Genomic DNA, 18,064 nt, shown 5'->3' with positions numbered 1-18,064 from the left:
ATTCTCAAGTGATAAAGGTACAAAAAAATACTACAATGATGCATAAATTCTTACTATATATATTCATTCACATTCTACTGTATGTATTTTTCTAAAAACTTCTTAGTTTTAAAATAATTGGAATTGGGGCAAAATGTGTTTAAACATCCTAAAAACAGGACTTTTTTTTTTATTTAATTTACAATCAAATACAGTTTCTTGCTATGTTTTGGTGTGAAATATGACCCAGTTATGTTCTTAGAGACTCATGTCTCATTACATTTCACTGAAAAAAGTTCCATAAAACCAAATCATTTTTTGGGAAAGCAGTAAGTGTCTGCATTCAGTTCTAGGGTCTGTCTGATAAGAGCGTGTCGATGTCCTGTATGGCTCTGGAGGTTTTCTGCAGAGCCTCAGAAACGCAGTTCTCTGTGAGTTTGATCTCAGGTCGGTCAGAAGCACGCTCACAGCTCAAAGATCTTCCTGTAGGACGCAGGACGGGGCTGTTCTCCAACAAAACTGGTGGATTATGTCAAAGAAATATCTACCCAACGGCATTCTGCTCTCAATCATCTAATTCCAAACCAACCAACCAAGGATACAGTTAAACCTCTTGATCTTTTCCAGTTCAGAAACAACAGATCTGTAAGGATGTAAGAAATCAGGATGAAGAAGAAATTTAGTTTTCTTCCATAAATACTGACATTTCCAGGTGAACTATCCCTTTAAGAGTTACTGATATGCAGGTCATGTGATGCAAATGACTAGAAAAATAATAAAAAATAATGATCCAGGGAATAAGAGTTCCTTAATACCTGTACGTTATTGGCTGAGCTGTGTCACAATGGGCGGAGTCTGAGAGAGCCACACCCACTGTACTCATGCTCTGATCTGTCTGTTTTACCCAGTCACACCACCGCACTACTGCTGACACATACCTGAGAGAGAAACAGACCAAACAAGATATTAAGGATTTTCAGAAGCAACTGGTGAAATTAATATTACATAAGCTCTTTACCTTTGATAAGTTTGGTCCGTCTCAACTTGGACAAGAGTTTGGTGTCCATCTGGCAAACTGAGCTGGCACCACCTGTGATGAGATGGTCTGCTTTCTGCCCCGAGTTTCTGTTCCGTTTCTCCACACTGACATCACAAATACATAAAAATACTTTAAAAAAAAACAAACAAAAAAAAAAAAAAACACGAATTCATAACCTTTAAAAAAATTACAGGATTTACAGGAAAAAAATGTGTTTATTGATATGATTTCAACTAAACTTAAATCACACTCCTTTGAGAATGTGTGACATGCTGATTGATTTAGACTTGGACAATAAATAAATAAAGAAAAATTAAAGTGAATACAAATGTAAAATATGGAAGAAAAAACAGGTTTTTCAAAAGTCACAGTTTTTTACAAAATTAACACAAAAAAACATTTAATTATAATTTATGTTCAACAATACAATTGTACAATATATTGATTCATATTTTATTAGAAGATAATAATATTTATTTATTTATTTAAAATAAAGTTTTAATTTATGAAAAACATGAACATGTGAACATGTTTGCACAATGCTTCAAATTGTTGAATTTGACTTTGAATATTTATGTAAATAGAACCTAATTCATCTTAAAACATACCATTTTAATGGTTTTATGGGTATCAAACTGTTTTAACTGGTGAAGAGCTGAATAAATGTACAAGTGAGTGAGTTGATTAAAGCTGTGGTAGGGAACTTTTGACGCTCTAGCGGTTAATAAACAGAACTGCTTGCGTCTTGTGGAAAAACATCGTAGCCGGAACTACTTCTCTCTGTTTATGTCTATGAAGAATCACAAAGGTACTGGGTTACTCCGCCGCGGTACCCCCGAAGCAATCTAAAATAGTCCGAATATAAACACTTATTATAGGTGCACCCTAGTGATTCAGGACAAGCTAAAAACACGGTTTGGAAAATGGATTCATGTTGTACTCGCTTATTATGTTCATTTTTCTACATTTTGAACACAAACAAAGTTACGGACCACAGCTCTGATTGGTTGTTTTTTACCGGGAGCGGATGAATTTCTGCAAATGGCAATAGGACCACTGGGAGGAGCCAGAGGAGCTTGATTTTTTCACAGATTATCGGTCTCATATTCTACTGTCAGGACATAATGACAGGTTTAACAAATATGTAAAAAATATCTTTTTACAAAAGTTACCAACTGCAGCTTTAATTATCATTCATTAGGAACCGTATATTATACCTCATGTCAGTATGTGGTTGTATTCTAATGAAGTAGATCCGTGATGTACCTGTTCAGGTGTATGTGTGTCAGACCTCCACATCATCTGCGCTCTAACTCCATCCAGAAACAAGACCTCCACAGTCCCGTCGGAGAGAGCTTTAAAATATCCCGTACCTGCCACCATTACCTCCTGAACCGCGCACACACAATCACACACCGCAGCCTGCTGAAGACAGAACCGTGATCATCACACACCGGACACCACGGACAGAGCGAGTGTTCATCATCACACGCACCTCGTTCCAGCAGGAAAGAGCGAGCGGGGCCCTCAGCGAGCTTCTGGCCTGGATGAAGCATTTCAGAATCCTGATGAAAAAGAAGCAAAGTTTGTGGAATACAAATAATATACATTATACATTATCAGCCCCTAGTGACTGAAGTCTATAAATTAATTAAGTGAATCACTGGCTCAAGGTTGATGTTACTACTGCCCTTTTAGAAATAAATGGGAAACCCAGTGTTTTCGGGAACAGTTTGACATCAGCTATCCTGTGAATCCTTTGGTTTTGATGTGAGCTGTATGCTGTGTGCTTGTAAACCTCTCATCTCACCTGCTGGCCCGTGTGACCACAGACTGGACAGAATACAGCTGACCCGGCACATCAGGTGGGAGACCACACAGGTAATACACACACTCAGCCGTCTGAGAACACACAGAAATCAACTCATCTACAGAATCACGCTGTAAATGTGTACACGCAGCCTTTTCAGTCCTAATCAGCATGTCATACATCTCTGTGAGAAGCTCCGGCTTTGTGATGCGTGAAGTAATTAGATAGAACTCCATTCGATCTGATGACTGACCCATCACCGGGTGAGATCTCTACCATCGGGATCACTCCATCTACTATACTGAAGAAGATTAAAAACATACATTAAATCATCATCAGTGTTAGGTCCCGAACAGACTCTGTTTGACACGCAGCCCTTAAAGTGACAGTACACAAAAAATGAAACTTCTCTTATCATTTACCAAACCTGTCTGAACTACTTTCTTCTGCTGAACACAAAAGAAGATATTTTGAAGAATGTTGGTAACCAAACAGTTGGCGGTAGCCATTGACTTTAGTAGGAATACAATGGAAGACAGTGGCAGCCTGCATCTGTTTGGTTACCAACAACAATTCATTCAACATTGAAAGGGTTTTTTGTGCATATAATTCCATTCCGATATTATTGGATTTTCAGAGGCCTTATATGATCCTTAAAAATGAGTTTCAAATGAATTAATCATTCTTTTTTTTTTTCTAGAAACTTTTACACATTTTTACCCACTTTAAAAAGTTATTAGCCTATTCATGGTTTTTAAAGGGTTGGTTCCCCTGAGAATGAAAATTCGTCCATCTTCTCCTCGACCTCGAAGCATCCTAGGGCCATCCTTAAAAATATTTTGGTTTGCAGTAACAGTAAAAAAAAATTTTTTTAAAGGGTCAGTAGGTATAAGTGCTGTGAAGATACGCTCATATTAAGCATACAGAACATAACTCCACGTTTAATCCCCTATTAATGTGAATATTATATATGAACTGTCTGACTAAACAAATCACTGTAGTGCTTTTTTGCTGCGTGCATGAGGAGAAAAAAAACACAGACGTCCATAGGGAGGCACTGGAAGCATGCGTTGCGCACACCAACATGAAATACGTCTCTTACAAATCTGGAACGCAGTCATCCTTTGAAGTATCGATACTAATAAATTTAGGAATCGTGACGTTTTTAATTTTCCGAGAATCGCGATACTTTTGAAGTATTGGTGCACCGTGCAACACTAAGGTGAACTAACCCTTTAAGATGATGTTGTGGGTAGTGCTGCTAATTTATGAACATGAAATAAATCAGTACTCACCGGTATATGACGCCTTTACACCAGAGCACTTTCACCAGCTCAGCTGTGACTTCCTCTTCCTGTTCCAGCAAATCAGGATTCACAGCATCATATCGCCATCTGAACATCACATTAATGTTCTTTGAGTATGGACATATTTGCACCATCAAACACAATACTGATTATAACTGCAGTTTTTCTATGAGAATAAATGAGAGGAATAAATCTCTCTAAACCTAGGTCACATTTCACTCCAAAAAATAAATATATATATACATATTTACACACACACACACACACACACCTGTGCTGATGAGGAGAGGGACATTTTAGTGGCAAAGGTTTGGGAAGCAGAGTTTTCAGTCCTGTTTGAGATGTTTGTCTAGCTTCTCCATCCGTTAAACCCTTTCCATCTTGCCCACTGACAGTGTCTATAGTTTTCTGTGATTCCCAACGCTTGAATGCTAATGACAGAGGATAGCGCCACATCTGTGGGTAAAGTGCTCGGGAATACTGCTGGATCACTCTGGTGTACGTGTACACCTTCCCAGACTTCAAACTTGTTGATTCCAGTCTTTCTGTATCGGGGGCTTTAACGACAGACCCCAGATGGTCCGTCGCGGCACCCGCTGAGGCTTCAGAGAGGTTTAGACCCTTAACCATGGCAGATTTTGATAACAAGCTACTTAGTGAACATGTTGGTTTGTGTAGGTGACCTTGCAGATACTGTGACTCTGCTTCATTTTGGCTGGACCGACAGACAAACTCCACTGTGAACTCTTCTCCAGAAGAGGAAAGGACGAGTTTGGCATGTCCATCTACAGAGCAGACGGTGATCTCTCCATGTGGCCCAGCGGTGCAGGAGTCAGACCCGGGCCACTCCACCTCAGTTATGGCACTGGTGAACGGCTGCAAATCAGCATTTAGTTAAGAAAATAAGCAAAAATGAGAAATCAAGCCTTACTTACACGATTTCATTAATAAAAAGCAAACCTTACTACAGCTTTAAGACAGTCTAACCTTGTTGTATTCCACAGTTATGAGTTCCTCAGGCAAATATGGATGAGTTGCATACTTGTTTCTGAACGTCAAAGCATTCTGTACCAGTCTCTAAACAAAAGAAAAAATTAATGATGTATTTTTATGCTGTACACTAACATTTACAGATTTATGGTTAGAGATAGATAGGTAGGTAGATAGGTTTAGACATGTTTCATGAAATTGCAATGCAGTGACACAGTACTGATATATTTGAATACATTTATGTCGATAAATAGGTGATCTATATACCTTATACTCGCTGATGGCGAATCTTGTTCTCTGTCTGAGTCTGTCTCTGGGCTGTAGCGGGTGTGCAGAGGGTGAAATGTTTTTCTCGATCATGAACTCAGATCCGCAGGGAGAGAGCTGCAGTCTGCGCCCGTCCGAGTAAAACACATCCACAGACTCATCCACACACATGACCATAAACCTTACCGAGCACATGACTCACTTAACACGACACGACTGAACCAATTACACACTGCGACAGTCTAAACGAAACACTCAAATTAATCACTGACGCATCACAAACTAAATCCACAGTCGCGTCAAATTGTTGTTGCTAGTGTTGTATGATTCGCGAAAGGGTCGTTTTTGCGAGTCGAATCTTTTGAATCAATCGATTGTAAACACGATTGATTCAAAAGTTCCGACTCGCAAAAAAATGATCCTTTTGAAAGACTATCATGTACGCCTTTATTAATTAAATTAACTCAGAAAAAAACCTAACATTCAAGACGTGTATTTATATAAAAACGCTGGGGTGTCGTGTCCGGGACCAGGTGATCAGTTTCTTTGAAAGGACTGTTCAAAAGAACCGATTCGCAGAAATGACTCGGACTTCCCGTCTCTATTTGCAAATTTTCGCGGCTGATGAAGAGAATGACGCTGATTGGATGAATCACTTCTTCTACATAAATATCTGCGCTCCCTCATCGCCCCCTTGCTGCAAAGTTTCAACTCTGGAAAGCTGAGGAACACGGATCAAGATTTGATTTAGATTTTTTTTTATTAGTCTAACAAAGAAATATAATTTATTATTTTATTTAATATAAAATCAAATCAAATGACGCCGGTATTTGCACATAACGCTACATATTTATAAATAACATGAAGCCTGTATTTAAACATCGTTAATATCTTTGTATTCTATGATAGTTTCAGAATTATTTAATTTTTACTTTAAGCAAAATATGATTTGCTTTGTATTTTATATTATTATTTTGGGGTGTATATATAATATATATTTTATAAATATTGTTGCATACTTCAGTTTTATTAGAATGATATTGAACTGTCTATATGGCATCACTGATAAATGTAAAGTTTCTTAATTACCTAAATCCCAATTTAATTTTGTCTATTTTTTTCTGTTTTTGACAGTTTTCCAAAAGCCATAGAATTATGGTAATGGTTAATTTAAAATAACACCTATTTAAAACAAGCTTTAGTTCGCAGGTCAACAAGGGACGCTATGCTTGAAAGGGTTTACAAATTACAGAACAAGTTAATAAATATATCATAAAAAAAATCAGGATTTACACACACCTCAGGTCACTTGGATTACTATGAAACGCAAAGAAACAGTGTTTTTATAAAGATTTATTGCAGGCAAACAATGCAGTAAATAATATTTACAACTATAGTAAAATAAACATTCCTTTATGTGGGCTCCATGAGATGTTGGTGGTGAGGAAAGTTCTGTAAATCACAGTGGAGGATGAATCGAACCTTCTCTGAGCGTTTCCTCTGATTTGACACACTTAACACGTGAAGAAACTTTATTCCTGCATTTGAAAAACCAAAGACTAGAAAGTCAAGGTTCCTTTTTTTTCATCAAACATGTGCATATAAGTTGAAAATAAAACTCTAAAAAGGTGTGAGGGGAGTCTGAGAAAGGAAGAACAGTAGAATTGTATTTTCTTAAAATGTTTTTTGTCTTTTTTTCCCACGCTCTTCAACTCTACATGGCAAAGCCTTGATGAGGAGTAAAAGACAAAACTCAGTTTCTCATTCTACATTTAGTTGTTAGTTTGCAAACAAGCCACACGTACACTTGATGATGCTACTCTTCGACTCTTAATAAAATCTCACTGCAAACTTAGTTTTTTTTTGAGGGATGACAAATCTGAACACGCATAAAATAAACCTCACAACCCAGATGCCAAACCAATGGCAAACTGATGGCCTGACGGACTTGTGCCAATGATGCTGCATTACACCCAGCCATTAAATCCAGTGACACTGCAGCCAAGAAGTGCTTGTTGAGAAATAAAACGAAAATCAACCGAAACGTTCTTGATTCCACCCACTCTGAAATATTCCAGCGGGTTGGTTGTGAGACCACATGACCATCTCGCAGTCGCTTATTTCTTTCCTCTTGCGTCCGACTCCATGCAAAACCTCTCAAATGCCTCCTCGATCTCCGGATCCATTTCGTCTTCATCAGCGCAGAAACTGCAACACAGAAGCATTCATACATAGGTATATGGAAGTTTGTTTCCAACACATACACACACACACACACAAAAGATGACTTTTTATCTTACAATTCTGACTTATTTCATCAGTTTTAAGTTTATATCTCACAGTATTGACTTATTTCCTTGATATTCTGACTATATACAGTATATCACAATGAAGTATTTTCTTGCAGTTGTGTGGAAAAAAAGTAAAAACTGTGAAAGATCAACCCAAAATTTTAAATATAAACTTACTATATTGTAAGATAAAGTCAATAGCTTTTCTATGCCATGGTGAAAAAAAAAAAAGAAAAAAGAAAAAGATGATTGCCCTTGATTCAAGCCTTTGATTTACCTGGGCTCATAAAATTAGCACAGAATCAGGAGTAGGACACAGAAAAGAAGACAATGATGAATAAAGTTGTAGTTTTTGCTATTTTTGGACCGAAATGTATTTTCGATGCTTCAACAAATTCTAACTGACCCTCTGATGTCACATGGACTACTTTGATGATGTTTTTCTTACCTTTCTGGACAAAAGTTAACAGCTTAAGTCATTTGTGGATTAATGCTTATTGGAGACGCAAACTGTTTCAAACGATTCAGTTCGATTTGGTGAACTGGTTCAAAAAGATCCGGTTACATCGAATGATTCGTTCCCGAACCGGATATGACAAACTGCTTTGTTTTGAACTCTCATAACAGACACGGAAGAGAAGACAATGCTGAATAAAGTTGTAGTTTTTTTGCTATTTTTGGACCGAAATGTATTTTCGATGCTTCAACAAATTCTAACTGACCCTCTGATGTCACATGGACTACTTTGATGATGTTTTTCTTACCTTTCTGGACGTGGACAGTAAACCATACACACAGTTTCAATGGAGGGACTGAGAGCTCTCGGACTAAATCTAAAATATCTTAAACTGTGTTCCGAAGATGAACCAAGGTCTCACGGGTTTGGAACGACATGAGGGTGAGTTATTAATGATTTTGATTATTGGGTGAACTAACCCTTTAAGCTGATCGTGGCTGCTTTTCTTACTTTAAAGTTGTAATAAGACTTCCAAACTTTTAATCAAATACATGCAACTTTTTTTTAAATATATGAAAATGTAAAAAATATATTAACATGAAGTTTTCTTTAAATCTGCATCTATCAAATTTGTCTAAAATCATCAATATAACAGTGGATCACTATACTGTAAGTCTATATATTTCTAATCATGCTTATGCATTCCTTCATTGTAAGTGCCTTATTTCAACTGTTTGTTTGTTTTCTGTCATAATGTGTATTGTATGAAATAGAAAAAGCTCTTTTAAAACTCATCAGATGAATTACAGTCTCCCCCTGTCGGCTGGTCTTTGTTAACTGCTCATGGGATATCTAATGGGCTGAAGACTATCCTGAATGAGACTGGCACGTCTCTCCCTGGACTGCTGACTTCACTAAAATGTGCTCTTTGACTCCCCACAGCATCATTGTGAGGAGGACAATTACTGGAGTTCCAGCAGAGGGGTATTAGTCAACGAAAACTAAAACCATAAAAAAAAGCTTCTTTTTTTTTTAACTTGAAATAAAATAACCTTGAACAGAAATAAAATCATCTATAAATAAAAAACTAAACTTATTTCAGATAGTTGCCAAAGAAACACTTTTAATTTAATTGACATTCTAAAATAACTAAAACTAAAAAAAAAAAAATATGAAAACTATATAGCTATAATTAAATACATTTTATTTAATAACAAAAAACACCCCAACATGATTAAACCTTTAAATAAAATTAAAAAGTGATTCAAAATATTAATTAAAAACTATATAGTATTTTAGTTGTGCAAGCAAACAAGACTCTTGATGTTCCGCAAACAAATGTACAGATATCTACTTACGAATCATTTCCATTCTCCTCATATGCATCAGGGAAGTAGTCTTCTCTGTCTAGAATCTCCTGATATTTGTCTGAGTATTCTGTGGTGAAAAAAAAAAAAAAAAACACGGAACGATAAGCACAATAGTAGATTAGTAGTAAATACAGTAATTATTAATATATATAAAAAAATTTAATATAAAATAATATAAAAATAATTATAATAATGTGAATGAGAATTGTGAATAAAAAAATAAATGAAACCAGTTAATTTTATAAAAATAAATCAAGTAATGCAAGTCTTAATACCCTTTTTTTCCCTCAAAATGCAATTTCTGATTTTGAACTTGAACATGTTTTTGCGACATTCCCCCACTTAATAAAACACGAGCAAGTCTGTAGACGGCTCACAGCAGACTAAAGTCGCTGCCGGTGCTCACCAGGATCTGCTGCTGTAAAAGGCGTCCCATCTGCTGTGTAGAAGGTTGGTTCATTCTGAGGAGCAAAACCATCACAGAAACGCATCAAGAGAGGCGACAAAGTACGCATGCTGTCACAGATTACATATTTTACTCCAAAACCTCAGTGAACGCATTTTGTTTCTTTGGTATTACGCACCATAAAGTAGTTGGGGTCATTGTCAGGTGTAGCGTCACTGGACACACTCGCTGTGTGAACTCGACCCCAGTTACTGGACCGTAACTCCACCAGTTTCAACAGCATCTGCCTGACATCTCTACAAACGCACACATACAGTAAACATTAATAAAGACAGAGATACTGTAAACATCAATAATGCAACTGTACTGCTTTCAGCAATCTAAGAGCGGTTCACACCTACAGTGACATTCAGTAACATAACAAATGGAAGTTGATAACTTACAGCATCATGAACAACAACAACTTGTTGGCAATGCCACTCAACTTTGTGTAAATGTACGATGGTAAGCTCAATACTACATACATACAGTATATACCAGTGTTGTTTTAGTGTCACTGCACTCTCAGAAAAGTCTGTAAAAATATATCCAATATAAGGTGTTAAAATGAAGGAATATTCCATACTTATTTTATCACAGGTGTTTCACCTATATTTTGCATTATGCATTGCATTGTGTCTTATGGTTGAAGTAAAAAAAAAAGGTAATTTTCTCCCAGTAAATCTTTTGCTTACAATGTATTATAGTTTTAGTTAAGATTTTTAAATGAGTTTTTCTTCTTATATATTTTTTTTTAATTTGATATTTTTTTGTAATTTTGTTGCATTTTTCATTTTTTGCTGTTTTTATGTCTATACAGTTTATATTTTGTCAGTTTTATTTTTAGTCATTTTTGTACATCACGAAACAGAAATGAGGAATGCTGTATTTGGCATGCATGCATAAATAAAAAAAACTTTATTTAACTTCTGTTTATGCCAAGCAACAAACATGTTTTTTATGGTTTTAGTTTTGGTGAACTACAATTCTGTTGATATACTGCATGCTAAAAACACTCTTTTGTTGCCCGACTCGCTCACCGGCTGCATTTGGCATCCAGCAAAATGTCTTCAATCTTCTTGATTATCTCATCCATGTCTGACTGGCCTTTCTCCTTCCATGTGTCATCCAGAATGGAACCGCTCAGCTTGTCAAATCAGTACAGTAAAACAATGCTAGTCAACACCAACAGCGAAGCACTGCGTTATTATCAGCAGATTGATTGATTATCTCATTTTAGTTCTTTGAGTTAAGTTTCAAAGTCTTTGTTTACATTAGGATTAGTGTCACTAATGATCTTAAGTTGAGTCCTGAGGTCACCTGATAACTCCTACAGAGTAATAAACAGGGCATTGGCTCTCAAACAGTACCATTCAGTGCAGCTGTAACATATTCAAAGAGGAATACTTCAAACCTTGAGTAATTTGACCGCACACATTAGGTTGGGGTCATCTGGGTGAGAGAATAATGTGTTCAAAAGATCCTTTAGCGCTCCCAGTAAGACATTGGCTCGCCCGGGGGTGTCCTTTCTACTTTTTACCTGAAAAAAATTGAAGAATTGAAATCTACAATTTTAGTCATTCATAGTTTGGCCAACAGAATAAAAATAAACAGTACCGCTACAGAGGAATAGCCAGCTATGCATTTGGGTTTATTTTGTAGTGATGAATGGTTGACTAGCTTTCCCAGTGTTATTACAAAATCACTCACTAAGTAAAGTAAGTTTAAGTTTAAGTTTAAGTAAAGTAAAGTAAAGTAAAGTAAAGTAAAGTAAAGTAAAGTAAAGTAAAGTAAAGGTTAAGTTAAGTTAAGTAATGTTATGTTGTTATGTTATGTTAAGTTAAATAAGTTTAAGTAAAGTAAAGTTAAGTAAAGTAAGTTTAAGTAAAGTAAAGTAAAAGTTAAGTTAGTAAAGTACAGTAAGTTAAGTTAAGTTAAGTAAAGTAAGTCAAGCAAGGGAGGAAGGAAGGATGAATTTATTTTGTGATAATAAGTGAAAAGCATTGGTTGTGTGCTGACCTCCAGGTTAAGGTAAAGCTCCCCCAGAAACAGCACATAATAGTGAAACCTCTTCTGGATCTCTGGGTCTCCTCTCACAGTCTGCTCCCTCTGCTCATACTCAGTTTGACACCTACACAGACACACAAAATAGAGTTTAAGGATAAACAAAACTAACAAAAATGCGACTAAACGAAACTGAAAGTAAAGGCTTAGAAGGAAAAGGGAAGAAACTGTTGACTTTGAGAACCAAATGTCAAGCCACTTTCTCTGAACCACCCAGAAATGGGTACTTGGGCGTCACAATTACCTCTGCAGCAGCAGCTGTCTGAAGTTACGGCTAGCCGGACTGAGACGGATGTGATGAGACAGATGGTTACAGAGCCGCGCACCCGTGTAGGCGAAGTTAGGGATAGACGTGGACTGTGGAAAACAAATGTGGGATGGTTTTCATTGCATTCATTTTAATAATAACTGCTAAATGCATTATGCTTTGACCAGTACACAGATTAAAAATAGTACCATAGTAGTACTTTGCAAATTTCAGTTTTGCTATTTGGTTCAAAATTCAATACAGCACTGATGCATGATTTGAAAACTAACCAGTAAACTGACAGAATTTACCTTTTTATATAAAATTATTTTATATAATAATACTCAAGAGTTTACAGATGCCATCATCAACATACAGAACTAACAAATATTGCTACAAGTGTGACTGCATCATATAATAATTGCTGTTAATAATGTTAATCGTCTGGTTGACTACGTCTTGTATAAATTTTTCTGAAAATTCCTGTCATATGCACATAAACTGACAGTCACCACTTATAAGCTACTACTAAATATTGAAGAAACGTAATTTCTGTAAAGTTGCTTTGCAATGATTTGTATCTTAAAATGTGCTATACAAATAAACTTGAATTGAATCTCAGCTTACATGCATGTTTTAACAGACAATCAGCTTGCAAAACTTTTTTGCCAGTTTATGATTAGACTTTTTCTTTCAGATTATTGACATTTGTGTGTGTCCACTTAATGAACAAATAAATAAATAAATAAATAATATAGTAGTATGTATACATAATACTATTAAAATAAAAACAAATATATGGACTATAAATTGCAGTTTAAAAAACAGCAATAAATATGTGTGTGTGTGTATATATATACGGTATATATATATATATATATATATATATATATATATATATATATATTTTTTTTTTTTTATATATAATATTTATGTTTTGCGATAGATGAAATATATTTAAAAAATAGATATGACTGATTTAAAGGGATAGTTCACTCAAAAAAATCATGAACACACTCTCATGTAATTTTAAAGTTCTGTTGTTTTCAATGTAAAATAAAAAGTGAGTAAATAATGACTGGTGAACTATTCCAGATCCATTATCAGAAACTCATCACAAATGCACCTGAACGTAGATGAGCTCTACCAGCTCCTGCAGAATCTCCTCTGTAGTGACCAAGCTGTTCAGCATGTCCGTGATGTAATCGATTTCTGACTCGAAGGACCCCGGAGACGAGTTCAGATGGCTTACGAAATCCTGAACGAAATCAGCCAGTGAGGTCTCGGGGTAGTAATCTTCAGATACATCCGAATACACTTCATCCTAAAAAGAGAGAACATTAGACTAGTACCACAGTAAATTCACACAGTGTTAAAAAGGAGCCACATAGACTCACGTGGAACGATGCATAATTGCCCGGGACAAACTCAGGCGCGGCAGCGGACAGTTTGGAGTTTTTCACAAGTGCATCTGCAGTACTGCTGCTATTGTGTCCTCCTGAAGGAATGAGGGATCTACTCTCTGGAAGATGGAGCGAGGAAGAATGGCATTAACGCTGAACATTTGTTGTCACTATGCACTAATTCACGTTTTGTGTTATTTAATAATTTTGATGACCTCACTAGTATTCAAAAAAACTTTAAAAAACATTCTGATAAAGAACAAGCAGGGATGCAAAACATTAGACTTGAAGTGTAGAGACAGAAGCAATCCTTCAAGACACCATTTAATCAGCTTTAAATCATGCATTCCAATAACAGTAATCCTGCAATAATCTTCATCACACAACAACAAATGTGTCTTTTAACATGAAAGATCACAATCAATCAGAAGTAATTATTACATGTCAAGTCAGTCAACTAATAACAAAATACATGGTTAAAATCTATTTCATCTGTTCGTTATCCATCGTTTCATTTCTTCATTCATGTATCTATCATCTATCTACTCATCCATCCATCTTTACATCCATATATCTATCCATACATCTATCAACAGAATTCATCTAAAAATGGTTGATGTGATTTGTACTCTCTCCAGCAATCATTTCACACATCTATCCATCCCTTTATCTATCTATGCATCTATCATCCATCTATCTATCCATTCATGCATCTATCCATCCTTCTATATTCATTCATCCTTCTTTCTATCTATCTATCCCTCTATCTGTCCATTCATGCATCTATCATCCCTCTATCCATATATTATTCATCCATCATTCTATCTATCCAACTATCTATTTATGATGTATGTCTCTAGCTGCCTATATATCTATAGTCAACTTTATTGAAATGTTCAAAATAATTTTTCCATGGACAAAGCATTAGTAACTTCATATATTTACACATAAATGTGTACAGTACGGTGCAGAAATCTTAGGCCATTAGTATTTTAATCAACAAAAAAAGGTTTTAAGCCAGTTATTTCTATCTTTTGCTGTAGTTTGTCTGTGGGAAATAACATTTTACATTTCCAAACATTCCTTTTTTTCAGGGCTGGACAGTACGAGCATTTCACTTGGTTGCACCAAATGCAGATTTGATTTAGTTAATTGAAGTTTATTGATAAATAAAATCTATGTATGACATTATTTTTGAAAACATCCTTATGTCACAGTAAGTGCCTAGAACTTTTAACAGTATTGTAGCTTTGCATGAAGGTTTCTTGAAGTGTCTTGACAGTTCTTCTGGATTTAGTCTGCCTCAGATTTTTTTTTCCTCAGTTTTCGGTGTGTTGATGTAATCCCAGACGGACTGGATGATGGTGAGATCAGATCACTGGCTGCTGTCAGACACAAATCTCACTGGATTATTACAATTAACGCCAAAAGGAGTGTAAAAGCCATTTTTTGTTGTTGGTTAAAATACTTATGGCCTAAAACTTTTGCACATTACTGTATGTTCTAATGACATTTTTAAAAATCAGCTTTAACCAAGAATTAGCATCTATCCATGTATTACAGGTGCTGATCATATAATTAGAATATCATCAAAAAGTTTATTTATTTCAATAATTCAAAAAGTGAAAATTGTATATTATATTCATTCATTAAACACAGACTGATATATTTCAAATGTTGTTTTTTTTTTTTTTTTTTTTTTAATGATTATAACTGACAACTAAGGAAAGTCCCAAATTCAGTATCTCAGAAAATGTGAATATTACCAATACAAAGAGAGGATTTTTAGAAATCGTGGCCAACTGAAAAGTATGAACATGAAAAGCATGTACAGCACTAAATACTTAGTTGGGTCTCCTTTTGCCTGAATGACTGCAGCAATGTGGCGTGGCATGGAGTCGATCAGTCTGTGGCACTGCTCAGGTGTAATGAGAGTCCAGGTTGCTCTGATAGTGGACTTCAGCTCTTCTGTGTTGTTGGGTCTGGGATATTGCATCTTCCTCTTCACAATACACCATAGATTTTCTTTAGGGTTAAGGTCAGACGAGTTTGCTGGGCAATTAAGAACAGGGATACCATGGTCCTTAAACCAGGTACTGGAAGCTTTGGCACTGTGTGCTGGGGCCAAGTTCTGTTGGAAAATGAAATCTGCATCTCCATAAAGTTGGTCAGCAGCAGGAAGCATGAAGTGCTCTAAAACGCCCTGGTATACAGCTATGTTGACCTTGGACCTCAGAAAACACAGTGGACCAACACCAGCAAATGACATGGCACCGTAAACCATCAATGACTGTGGAAACTTTACACTGGACTTCAAGCAATGTGGATTGTGTGCCTCTCCTCTCTTCCTCCAGTCTCTGGGACCCTGATATCCAAAGGAAATGCTAAATTAATCAGAGAACATAACTTTGGACCACTCAGCAGCATTCCAGTCCTTTTTGAAGCGAGACGCTTCTGACACTGTCTGTTGTTCAAGAGTGGCTTGACACAAGGAATGCGACAGCTGAAACCCATGTCTTGCATACGTCTGTGCGAAGTGGTTCTTGAAGCACTGACTCCAGCTGCAGTCCACTCTTTGTGAATCTCCCCCACATTTTTGAATGGGTTTTGTTTCACAATCCTCTTCAGGGTGTGGTTATCCCTATTGCTTGTACACTTTTTTTCTACCACATCTTTTCCTTTCCTTCACCTTTCTATTCATGTGCTTGGACACAGAGCTCTGTGAACAGCCAGCCTCAATGTCAATGCTCATCTTTTGGACAACTGTCAAGTCAGCAGCCTTCCCCAGGATTGTGTAGCCTACACAGAACCAGACTGAGAGACCATTTAAAGGCTTTGCAGGTGTTTTGAGTTCATTAGCTGATTAGAGTTGTGGCACCAGGTGTCTTCAATATTGAACATTTTCACAATATCCTAATTTTCTGAGATACTGAATTTGGGATTTTCCTTAGTTGTCAGTTATAATCATCAAAATGACAAAAGAAATAACATTTGAAATATATCAGTCTGTGTGTAATGAATGAATATAATATACAAGAATCACTTTTTGTGAAATAAATCAACTTTTTGATGATATTCTAATTATATGACCAGCACCTGTATATGCATAACGTGATAACGTTAACGTTACATCTAAACAGTGACTAGCATCGACTGAAGTCACTCCTCCGTAGGGTAATTATTAACCCAAATGCTCTGCTTTTTATAACCGAGGGGGCTTCAAATGGAGGACTAGACAAAAAGACTAAAACGTGTCTGTGTGTGTGTGTGTCCCTCCTCAAAAGCCTCAGACAACATTAGCTAGTTCGCAGAAACCGTTATTCGCAAACTAGCATGTGAGCTAGCACCGAGCGCGACTTCACCTGCGCCGCCGTCCGACATCGGAGGAGATGTGCGCGGCTGTCTGAGCGGTTCACCCGGGCTGAACACTGCACTTCTCATGTCTCCAGCCTCGGATGAGGTGGAGGACGATGACGGTGTGCTGCTGCTACTGTTGTTGTTGTTATACATGATCTTCCTCTCGTTGTTCTCGCCCGTCCGATCACAACTGTCCCCCGTCAGACGCGAATAAACACACGGATCCGATCTCAGAGGGCCGATACTCAGACTAACGTCACTCTAGAGTCTGCTTCTCATTTTCATGATTACTATTTCTGTTTCTGGCATCTGTCCCGTCAGTAAGCGTTAATCACTTCCTCCAGAACTAGCGAGAAGGGTCTCTTGGAAACAGTGTTTGATCAGAAGAGCGCCGTCTATTGGTGGAGAGGAAATGTTACATCATAGCTTCTCTAACACGTGGGATATTTGAGGAGCGTCTCGCTGCTGCAATATTTTACGATTTACTATAGTTTCCACCGAAAATTCCACAGATATTACAGTTATGCATTTTACATGAATACTGTACAAAATAGGTTAAATAAAAATAGGTTAAATAAGATAACTTGTTTGGACACAAATACAATTAAAATTTGAGCTTTGTGATATGTATATATTTAGAAATAAAAATTAAACGTGTTTGTAAAATTTAAATTTTACAGCAACTTTTGAAAGTGTTTAACTGTCATTTGTATAATTAGATTTATTAATATTAATTTCTAAATGTAATTATTTTTTTGTGGGGGGGGGGGTAATTTTTAGTTTGATTTACATTTTATTAGTTTGGCATATTTAATATTTTTAATAGTTTTATTTAAACTATTTTGAAATCAGACTTTAAATTGGTTTAATTTATATGTTTTGTATTTCAGATTACAATTATCAAAAATTATTTAAAATATTTTTAGCTAACAAATATATTTTTTACTGATAAACATGCATTTCTCATAAATTAAAAACTGAGCATGATGTTTGACAATGGCAAATTGAGAACTGATCAAATGGAACAAATGTTGATAA

The 18,064-nt window shown here is 36.2% G+C and overlaps 2 protein-coding genes across 3 annotated transcripts; both read right to left on the bottom strand.

The window, feature by feature from the left end:
• Positions 1-134: 134 nt before the first annotated feature.
• ca5h5orf34 (chromosome A5 C5orf34 homolog) lies at positions 135-5,964 on the bottom strand. Of its 2 annotated transcripts, none has more exons than XM_052598428.1 (12): positions 5,393-5,964; positions 5,123-5,212; positions 4,407-5,011; positions 4,124-4,222; positions 3,009-3,129; positions 2,829-2,920; positions 2,514-2,583; positions 2,285-2,440; positions 998-1,122; positions 795-917; positions 582-622; positions 135-498 (listed from the first exon to the last, which is right to left on the bottom strand). In XM_052598428.1, exons 1-12 carry the CDS (start codon positions 5,585-5,587, stop codon positions 329-331), a joined length of 1,887 nt encoding a protein of 628 aa, XP_052454388.1. In that variant the 5' UTR covers positions 5,588-5,964; the 3' UTR covers positions 135-328. The 2 variants fall into 2 exon arrangements, with proteins under 2 accessions (XP_052454388.1, XP_052454379.1); XM_052598419.1 differs by having other exon boundaries at positions 2,285-2,443; positions 5,393-5,930.
• A 766-nt stretch (positions 5,965-6,730) lies between these two features.
• Positions 6,731-17,412, bottom strand: LOC128014699 (polyadenylate-binding protein-interacting protein 1-like). The gene is made up of 11 exons (XM_052598409.1): positions 17,032-17,412; positions 13,664-13,788; positions 13,393-13,590; positions 12,264-12,376; positions 11,975-12,086; positions 11,370-11,495; positions 10,996-11,102; positions 10,095-10,212; positions 9,917-9,971; positions 9,499-9,577; positions 6,731-7,600 (listed from the first exon to the last, which is right to left on the bottom strand). The coding sequence occupies exons 1-11, from the start codon at positions 17,177-17,179 to the stop codon at positions 7,510-7,512; spliced, it is 1,272 nt and encodes a 423-aa protein (XP_052454369.1). The 5' UTR covers positions 17,180-17,412; the 3' UTR covers positions 6,731-7,509.
• Positions 17,413-18,064: the final 652 nt, after the last annotated feature.

The sequence above is a fragment of the Carassius gibelio genome, chromosome A5 (assembly GCF_023724105.1).
Source record: "Carassius gibelio isolate Cgi1373 ecotype wild population from Czech Republic chromosome A5, carGib1.2-hapl.c, whole genome shotgun sequence".
Lineage (NCBI taxonomy): Eukaryota > Metazoa > Chordata > Actinopteri > Cypriniformes > Cyprinidae > Carassius > Carassius gibelio.
The sequence above is the reverse complement of the archived record's forward strand: the minus strand, read 5'-3'. Positions and strand labels throughout refer to the sequence as shown.